This window comes from Dicentrarchus labrax, unplaced genomic scaffold (genome assembly GCF_905237075.1).
Source record: "Dicentrarchus labrax unplaced genomic scaffold, dlabrax2021, whole genome shotgun sequence".
NCBI classification, from domain to species: Eukaryota; Metazoa; Chordata; class Actinopteri; family Moronidae; genus Dicentrarchus; species Dicentrarchus labrax.
In genome coordinates, this window is record NW_026136704.1 from 33,308,427 (window position 1) to 33,319,148 (window position 10,722).

The 10,722-nt window shown below is 43.2% G+C and overlaps 1 protein-coding gene across 1 annotated transcript in view; it reads left to right on the forward strand.

The window, feature by feature from the left end:
* syt11b (synaptotagmin XIb) overlaps positions 1-9,233 on the forward strand; it is a 17,349-nt gene extending 8,116 nt beyond the window's left edge. Inside the window, exons 2-4 of the mRNA XM_051399360.1 lie at positions 1-316; positions 1,032-1,152; positions 6,365-9,233. The exon at positions 1-316 is cut by the window's left edge and continues 619 nt beyond it. Of these exons, the coding sequence (XP_051255320.1) occupies positions 1-316; positions 1,032-1,152; positions 6,365-6,675 (748 nt within the window). The 3' untranslated portion in view covers positions 6,676-9,233. The remainder of the gene's footprint in view (positions 317-1,031; positions 1,153-6,364) is intronic.
* Positions 9,234-10,722: the final 1,489 nt, after the last annotated feature.

Below are 10,722 nucleotides of genomic sequence, written 5' to 3' on the forward strand. Positions count from 1 at the left end.
GGGCCTCCCCGCCATGGACGAGCAGGCAGGCAGCTCTGACCCGTACGTGAAGATGACCATCCTGCCCGAGAAGAAGCACCGCGTCAAGACCCGCGTGCTGAGGAAGACCCTGGACCCGCTGTTCGACGAGACCTTCACCTTCTACGGCGTGGCCTACAGCTCGCTGCCCGAGCTTACCCTGCACTTCCTGGTCCTCAGCTTCGACCGCTTTGCCCGTGACGATGTCATCGGTGAGGCCGTGGTGCCGCTGAAGGGTGTGGACCCGAGCACGGGCCGAGTCCACCTGAGCCAGCAGATCACCAAGAGGAACATGCAGGTGAGCACCAGCGTCTGGAAGTAGTTAAAGGTCGATTCTGTGGTCTACACTGAGTGTGTGTGTGTGTGTGTGTGTGTGTGTCACCATGGTAACGCCTGTGTTTACCCCACTGGCTGCTGTGAAAAAGGTCTTTTCACTTCCATGTTGGTGGTCGACTGATTGGGTTAATTCCATCATTCCAGTCTGAAATACAGGATTATCTTTATTAATGTTGTTTCACGTGGAACTTTTATTCATTACAGATTATATATATTTAATTCAGTTTTATTTGTAAAGCAACAATTCATAACAAAAGTCATCTGAGGACAAAAAACGATTTTAACTGCTTATGAAGCAGTTTCTCTCTGATTATTCTCAATGTCGACCACAGTCAGTGAAAGGAGGTTGTCCACAGGGGGGCGCCAGAAACAACACTAAGTGAACCTTCCTTGTAGGGACCAGTACTTTAGGTTCTGACTGCAGTACTTTAGGTTCTGACTGCAGTACTTTAAGTTCTGGCTGCAGTACTTTAGGTTCTGACTGCAGTACTTTAGGTTCTGACTGTAGTACTTTAAGTTTTGACTGCAGTACTTTAGGTTCTGACTGCAGTACTTTAGGTTCTGACTGCAGTACTTTAGGTTCTGACTGCAGTACTTTAGGTTCTGACTGCAGTACTTTAAGTTCTGACTGCAGTAAAGGTTCTGAGTGCTTCCACTGCTGCTCTGTGTGCTTGCAGTGTGAGAGCCGTGGCGAGCTGCTGGCGTCTCTGTCCTACCAGCCGGTGTCTCATCGCCTCAGCGTGGTCGTCCTGAAGGCTCGACACCTCCCCAAGATGGACATCACCGGCCTGTCAGCGAGTGAGTACACGAGGCAGGAGGAGAGGATTGTGGGAGCTAATGTAGTTTACTGCAGCAGAGAATGAGACTTTCAGGGTGTGTTTTGGTCCTTATTCAATTCAATTCAATTCAATTCAATTCAATTCAATTTTATTTGCATAGCGCCAATTCATAACAAAAGTTATCTCAGGACACTTTTAAAATAGAGCAGGTCTAGACCGAACTCCTTATAACATTATTTACAGACAGTTCACTTCAGAAGTGAAGTTAGTAACATGCATTAAAAGGGCCTGAATGAGTGCAGAAAGAGAGAGGAAGAGAGGAGCTCAGTGCACCATGGGAAATCCCCCGATAGTCTAGGCCTATAGCAGCATAACTAAGGGATGGTTCAGGACTCACCTGATCCAGCCCTAACTATAAGCTTTATCAAAGAGGAATGTCTTAAGCCTACTCTTGAATGTGGTGAGGGTGTCTGCCTCCCGAACCACAACTGGAAGCTGGTTCCACAAGAGAGGAGCTTGGTAACTGAAGGCTCTGGCTCCTGTTCTACTTTTAGAGACTATAGAAACCACAAGTAGCCCTGCATTCAGAGAACGTAGTGTTCTAGTGGGGTAATAGGGTACTATGAGCTCTTTAAGATATGAAGGGGCCTGACCATGAAGAGCTTTATAGGTGAGGAGGAGGATTTTAAATTCAATTCTACATTTTACAGGGAGCCAGTGCAGAGAAGCTAGTACAGGAGAGATGTGATCTCTTTTTCTAGTTCCTGTCAGTACTCGTGCTGCAGCGTTCTGAATTAATTGGAGCGTTTTAATGGACTTATTGGGGCAACCTGATAATAAAGAGTTGCAGTAATCCAGCTTTGAAGTAACAAATGCATGGATTAGTTTTTCTGCATCTGTCTGTGATAGTATGTGTCTAATTTTTGTAATATTACGTAAATGAAAGAAGGCAGTCCTAGAGGTCTGCTTTATGTGGGAGTTAAATGACAAATCTTGATCAAAGATAACTCCAAGATTCCTGACAGTGGTGCTTGAGGCCAAGTTAATGCCATCTAGAGTAACTATGACTTTAGACAGTGAGTCTCTAAGGGCTTTTGGGGCCAAGAACAAGAATTTAATTTTTTTCTGAGTTTAACATCAGAAAATTGCAGCTCATCCAGGATTTTATGTCCTTAAGACATGTCTGTAATTTAGATAATTGATTAATTTCATCAGGCTTGATCGATATAACTGCGTACCATCTGCATAACAGTGAAAGTTAATGGAGTGATTCCTAATAATGTTGCCTAAAGGGAGCATATATAAAGTAAATAGAATTGGTCCAAGTACAGAACCTTGTGGAACTCCATGACTAACTGTAGTATTTATTGAAGATTCATCGTTAACATGTACAAATTGCGAACGATCTAATAAATATGACTTAAACCAGCTTAGTGCAGTTCCTTTAATGCCAATTTGATGCTCAAGTCTCTGTAAAAGAATATTATGGTCAATGGTGTCAAATGCAGCACTAAGATCTAATAATACAAGTACAGAGACAAGTCCATTGTCAGAAGCAATCAGAAGGTCATCATTAACTTTAACCAGAGCTGTCTCTGTGCTGTGATGAACTCTAAATCCTGACTGAAAATCCTCAAATAAACTATTGTTATGTAGAAAGTCACACAACTCTTTGGCGACTACTTTCTCCAGAATCTTAGAGAGGAAGGGGAGGTTAGAAATCGGTCTATAGTTGGCTAAAACCCCTGGGTCAAGAGTGGACTTTTTAAGAAGGGGTTTAATTACAGCTACTTTAAAGGACTGTGGTACATATCCTGATAATAAAGAAAGATTAATCATATCCAGTAAAGAAGTGCCAATTAAGGGAACAACTTCTTTAAGCAGTCTAGTTGGGATCGGGTCTAATAGACAGGTTGATGGCTTCGATGAAGAAATGATTGAAGTTAACTGATGAAGATCGATAGCAGAAAAACAGTCTAAATATATATCTAAGTTTACATTGACAGAAGTCCCTGAACTTGGAGAGCCACTGATAACTGTTGATGGCAGTTGGTGATTAATTTTCTCTCTAATAGTAATAATTTTATTATAGAAGAAGATCATGAAGTCATTGCTACTTAAGTTTATGGGGATATGTGGCTCAATAGAGCTGTGACTCTCTGTCAGCCTGGCTACAGTGCTGAAGAGGAACCTAGGGTTATTCTTATTTTCTTCTATTAGTGCTGAGTAATAGGCTCCTCTGGCATTACGGAGGGCCTTTCTATAAGTTTTAAGATTATCTTGCCAATTTGAGCGATATTCTGATAATTTGGAAGAGCGCCACTCCTTTCAGATTTCCTAGCTATTTGTTTTTACTGGCGGGTTTGGTGGTTATACCAAGGTGCTAGTCTCCTATGTTTTTTATTCCTCGAGGAATGTGAGTATTAATATGACTGGGGGGGGTGGATTCATTTAGGCTAACATACTCCTCGTGGGACAACCAGGTCTCAGTAAGACAAAGTAAATCAATATCATAATCTGATATTAATTCATTCACTAAAACAGCTTTAGAGGACAGAGACCTGATATTTAACAGCCCACATTTCATTCTCTTATTTTGTGCTACTGAGGAGTTGGTTTTAATTTTTATTAGATTTTTATGTTGAACTCCTCTTGTTTTTATTTCTTTAAATAGTTTAGGTGGTCGGGGGGACAGACACAGTCTCTATGGGGTTTTGGGTGGGTGACTGTTCTAAAGAAAGAGCAGAGAAGTGTGTAAGACAGCAGCTCTGCTTCCTGGTCCTAACTCTGGACTGTCAGGTTTTAGAAATAAACTTCGCCATATTTCTAGATAAGAGAGCCGCTCCATCCAAAGTGGGATGGATGCCGTCTCTCCTAATCAGACCAGGTTTTCCGATTAATGCAAAACACCAAGAGTGAGTGAGGTTGGGCCCCTACTGATGTAAGAGTGTAAAATAATAAAGCAAAGGCTCCACATGCGCCCACACACAGCTTTTTCTGTTTCTTTCCCCTACAAAATAAATGTTTCTGTTGTGCTACAACAACCTGTACTAAAATCACATAATTTCTATTCTATTTAATTTACTACGACACTTTCAATGTGCAGGCTGCACATTTAATAGTGTAGTAGTAGATTAAATAACGATGCAGATGTGTAGGTTTATTCTCTGTTACATTAAACAAGGAAACACACACAGAAAGAAATTTGCAATATCCTTTGTTACAACTTAAAACATTAGTTTTATTAAGTCAGTTTTAGCCCCATCAGCTTCCACAAAGTGGATCTACCCTACTCATTAAGCTAGTGGTGCTGGATAGGCTCTGGTTGTGTGTCTGTTGTCACCACTAGTGTTCAGTGTCTGACTGCTCCCTTACTGACAAACATGTCAGTTATTTTACAGCACTTTGCTGATCTGTGGCTCTCTCCCTCTCTGCTCCACCTTTCCTCTTGGGCTGTCGATCTCACTCCATTTTTCAAGCATGTAGAACTACAGGTGTGTTTGTGTGTGTGTGTGTGTGTGTGTGTGTGTGTGCTGCAGTGCTGTGACCGAGAGCCTCAGAAAAAGAGAGGAGGGGTGTGTTTGTGCCCAACGTTGCTGCTCAGTCTGTGTGAGCTTTAGTGAGGCAGATACCCTAATGAGCCGCACGACGGATTGTTTATTTAAAAATCAAGCGCGACCCGAACCGAGCCTTTGGTCCTGATCATCTGCAATCACCGAGCGGGCCAGTCCGCGTCTTTTATCGCGTCTTCAAATGTTTGATTAAGTTGCTGGTGTTGAAATTTGAAACACTCGTGCCACCCCTCGAAGTTGCTTCTTTGCATATGTTGCATGTGGCCGTCTTACTGGTGGGAACATCCCCTGTAAAGTACTGCCGAACCGCCGACATGATGCACTAACATTAGCTCCTTATAACAGGCGTCAGGTGATCAATTCTTCTTCGCCCCTCTAAAACAGCAGCTGCCGATGGCAGCACAGTGCAACTGTTTTAAGAGCGGTGAAGAAGAACTGTGTCAGAGCTAACGGAGCTAACCAGTAAATAGATTCCTATTTCTAATAAATTACGTGGTATCGGATCGGTGCCTGGACTCCAGTACACGCCGATACCGATACTGCCGATGCTAGCATTCTCGGCAGTATCGGAGGCATTCCCGATACTGGTATCGGAATCAGAACAACTCTACTCTGGCCCCAGGGATACATTTAACTATGGCCGCTGGCTTCACTAACTTCACATTTCTGACTATGGAGCTGCCAATAACCAGAGTTGGTTCCTCAGCGGGTGTATCGCTGAGTGGGGAAAATGTATTAGAAACATGAATGGGTTGGTGGTGAACTGTGGGCTTCGGTGTTTTAGTCTTCCTTCGCTCAGTCAACCAGCCTCCCTGTCTTCCCGGCTGCTCGGGAACTACCAGGGGAACTACCGGAGGAACTACCGGGGGAACTACCGGAGGAACCGGAGGAACCGGAGGAACTTCGGTCGGACCGCACCGGCGACCGGGGGCTGGCTAACTATAGCGGCTAAAGATATCTCAGTGGTGCGGTACCGTTCCTCTAACTCACTAAGCCTCGCCTCCAGCGCAGTAAATAAACTACATTTAATACAGGAACCATTATCATTAAAGGAGGCAGAGGAATAACTGAACATCTGACACACTGAGCAGGACAGAGGAGAGGGAGAGGGAGAAGCCATAGCTAACTGCTAATGCTAATAAAGCTAGCGTGTATGAAAAAACTTTGAAAGTAGCGAAAAGTCGCTAAAAGAAGGAGAAACTCCAAGTGTTTAAGTAGAACTAGTCTACGATTAAACGTTAAGCGGGTAAATAACCGCTGTAACGAGTAAAACTAATGTATATTTAGCGTTCACTGACAGAGCTACAGCACCAAACAGTGTACACAGAGCAGGAAGTGAACCGGGAATGAGTCTGTACGCTTACCGTAGCACGTCACACCAATGTGAGCAAAGGTGATTATATGGACACATCCTGTGAGTGTTGGGATGATCGGCCTAATGGTTGTTGACTTCTCTCTGTTTATGTGCGGAGCCACGCCCCCTCTGAAGCTCATTGGTCAATATGTTGAAAACTAAATATCAATCGGCCTTATGCAACTTTTGATCAGCGGACTTTAGTGGTCTGGGAGGGTTTTTGTCGAGCATTCTGGTTTCTATTGTCTCTCTTATGTAAAAGATTTGTTTACTTCAGCGTTAACGTTTTCATTATTGATCCTCAGACCCCTACGTGAAGGTGAACGTCTTCTACGGCCGCAAGCGCATCGCCAAGAAGAAGACTCACGTGAAGAAGTGCACGCTGAACCCGGTCTTCAACGAGTCCTTCATCTACGACATCCCGCCCGAGCTGCTGCCCGAGATCTCCGTGGAGTTCCTGGTGGTCGACTTCGACCGGACCACCAAGAACGAGGTCCTGGGCCGCCTGCTGCTCGGCCTGCACAGCCCCGCCCCCTCCGGCGCCTCCCACTGGAGGGAGGTCTGCGAAAACCCCCGCCGGCAGATCTCCAAATGGCACAACCTGAGCGAGTACTGAGGGAGGACCGGCAGGACGCAGCTGACACCACCGAGCAGCTGGGACTCCACCAGTGAACAGCACTGGGACATAAAGACTCAGTGTACAGCGCACACACACACACACACACACACACACACACACACACACACACACACTGTTGTGGTCATAGTTAAACACTCTCTCTCTCTCTCTCTCTGTCTCTGTTATCTCTCTCTACCACCTCTACATTGGCATTGTAAGAAGAAGCTGCAGTTTTTAAAAGAGAAACCATGAATCCATTTCTCAGACTGTCTCATGTCTCCTCTGGCTGTCCGTGTGTGAAGACGTGGGGGGGGGGGAGGAATGCTCTCTACGATTTAAAAAAGAAAAAAAAGACCCCCCTCTTGCTGTTGTTGTCATGCAGTTCATCGCATGTCTGTCCCCAAAAGAGTCCAAATGAAGACATCCCACTGACTGACAGGAGGTTCCCTCACTAACACTGCGTATAACCGATATATCCAAGTAGAATTACTCCTCAGTACGACCCAATAAGAACCTGCTCCCCTCTCGCTCCTCGCGCTCCTCCACAGGATGGGATATTCTGGGGATGATGGTTGTTGTAGTCGGCAGCATGCTCCCCGCCTCCACTCCTCTTACAGAACATGAAACATCACTGTGGCTCCCACAGCTGACCCCCGACCCCCGACCCCCCCGGGAGGAAGTGGACTTCATAACATCATTCTAATGTGGATTTAAACCCCCGACTGAAGACTCCTGCAGACGCTCTCCGCTCATGAAGACTGAGAGACGATGTAAAATACTTGTTTGTAACATGAGTGATATTTAATTTAAGTCCAGATTCTCGGAGGAGGAAACAGGAAGTGGCTGTGGTTGAAAAAACTCTTCTGTGGCTTCATTTTCTCTTTTCCACAACTCTCAGCAGCTCTTCATGAAAGACGACGTTAAAGCTATCTCAGCTAGTAAAGACTGTTGCTAGGAAACCTCTGTAGCTCTGTCCAATCAGGAGCATCCAGCTATGTAAACAGGAAGCATAACATCCAAAAAACAATACATCTTTTTCTAAATGTAGTTTTATTTCTGTCTGAAATATTCATACAGTTTATAATGAGAGGGAAATATCGGATTATGCTAAGCTAACTGACGTCATTTAACCAAATATTAGCATAATGCTTCCTAATTGGAGGTCTGTTGTGTTAAAATCTTCCAGATTGAATCATCATTACACAGAACTGATAAAGTTTCAGGTCAGAGATGTCGACAGCTGGTAGTTAATAATAATAATCTCTTCAGAAGAACTAGTTTGTGACCTGTTTTCATTTAGTGACGATAAAACTGAACGTTAGCACAAGGCTAATTTAGCATGATGCTACGTAGCAAGAGGCTTGTTAAGATGTTCACGGGAAATACCAACCGTGCCACTGTTGTTACTAAGCAACCAGTGCATGACGATGACGATGATGATGATGAAGGTGCAGTAAGTCACTGATTTCACTAATTAACCTCTAATTGATCCATTTGAAGGGAGAAACGAACAGAAGGTATCTTCAGTTGGACGTTCGACCCGATGTCCTCGTGCAGCGAGTCCTGCGTTCGTCTCGTCTCCAGTCAGAATAATGTGTTTGTGCACTAGACTAAGTTAGCACTAGTCTGTGTATTGGCAAGAATCTGGTGATACGATTCGTATCGGGGGTTACGATTCAAAGCAAAGCTAGTTTTCAGTGGCTGTAACATCCGACGCCACAGCCTCAGGTGACGTAGCACTGCGAGCTAACTAGCTGCACTGACACAATATCCCAGGACAAAGTATTCCACCGCGATGCTACGCTAAGATAACCCGAGGCTAATCCTGAACTGGACTCCTGCAGGTAGAACTGGTGTCATGAAGGTGACATCGTCTACATCTTGTCACACATTACAGCACAGGTTAGCTACAGTACGTTACCATGGTTACGGCTAATAGCGGCTGAATGTTGGTTTCAGGTGTGTGGTTCCCGCCCGTCCTCCGGCACTGTGGGAGGGGACAGACAGGTGAGCTCACAGCGACGGGTCCGTTAATATAATAATAATCTCTTAGTAATGATTACGCTGTCTAATGAGCTAATGAAGTCGTCGTTAGCAACCACAGTCACTTCCTGTCTTTCTCTCCTCCGAGCGTCGTCCTCTAACCTGCACTGGTTTCCCTGCCAGCTGGTGGCGCTGTTGCAGCTGATTTGCATTGATTTGTTTTATAAATCCCAGCTTGGTTTGAGTATTTAGTGAATTATCTTTGATGGCAGACTGTTTAAAGTTAATCCACCTTAAATCTGCTCCTCAGCGAAGCCGACAGCTCGCTAACATTTCAGAGGTTCAAACTCAAAGACGTCCATTAGGTTGAGACGTGCAGAGGACGCAGTCGCGCACTCACTGGCTGTAGATTTGTACAGATGTGAAGATGTTTGCTGGTTTCCTTCCTGTCTGATGTCCTCGGAGCTTTAGTGTGTTTGAGCGCCCCCTGCTGTAGACCTGGATGCTAACCTCCGTCTTAGGTTTGTTAACACTAATTGGACGTGCAAATAAAAAATCAAGTTAGCCATGAATGCCTCGTCTGACGCCTCGTTATTAATCCTGAAGTTCTGTGTGTGTCTGCTCTGTGTCGGTCACAGTATGAATGAATTCTATCGGTGTGTGTTTTGTGTGGAAGCTCATTCCCACCAGTGAAATATTAAAATACTGTGTTGAGTGAAAACGATGAGAAAGCGAGTCAGTCAGTGAGAGCCAATCAGAGCCGAGGACGACGACTGATGGTTGAGGTTCACCTGTGGCTGACGTGAGGGACTGCAGGTGGAGGAAGATGGAGACCAACAGGTGAGCGTGTTCCGCTCTTATAGAAACTGTCTGTGGTTGTTTCAGGTGACTAACTCCTGCTAACTGCTAACAACCAATGAAAGTCGTCCTGACACCGAGCATACCTCGATACCTCGACCCTGTTGTTATAGCAACTGCAGAGGTCAGTCGGCTTTAGGATGTTCATTGTAAAACTGATCAGAAATCAATAATGAGAAACTGATAGAAGGGCCTTAAAATCCATGAATGTATTTCTCTCCTGCAGCTGCACTAATCAATATATATTATTAACACTGATACTGATTATTGATCCATCTATTGATTATTATATCAACACTGATACTGATTATTGATCCTTCTATTAATTATTATATCAACACTGATACTCATTATTGATCCATCTATAGATTATTATATCAATACTGATACTGATTATTGATCCATCTATAGATTATTATATCAACACTGAACCTGATTATTGATCCATCTATAGATTATTATATCAACATTGATACTGATTATTGATCCTTCTATTGATTATTATATCAACACTGATACTGATTATTAATCCATCTATTGATTATTATATCAACACTGATACTGATTATTAATCCATCTATTGATTATTATATCAACACTGATACTGATTATTAATCCATCTATTGATTATTATATCAACACTGAACCTGATTATTGATCCATCTATAGATTATTATATCAACACTGATACTGATTATTGATCCATCTATTGATTATTATATCAACACTGATACTGATTATTGATCCATCTATTGATTATTATATCAACACTGATACTCATTATTGATCCATCTATTGATTATTATATCAACACTTATTCTCATTATTGATTCATATTGATTGGTGGATAGGTGAGTTCTCAGATGGTCAGATTCCAGATCTGTGGCTGATGGTTTTTGTGGATTTATTGATCATACAACCACACCAGCACTGTTCAATGCACACTGTTGTCATGGTGATAGCCGATCTCAGCAGATCCAATCATTATTAAAATATTAGTGATATTAGAAAGAAGTGATGTCACATAAATGATACATTTCTATTATGAAATATTAATTATTAAAGTCTAAACAGTAAAATACTTTAAACCTATAACGTCTGACTATATAAAATAAAAGATCAATATAATTAATATTATTCAGCTGTTAATAATTAAAGCTGATATTGTGTCAGGAAGTAAACTGACTGATGCTCTTCCAAACT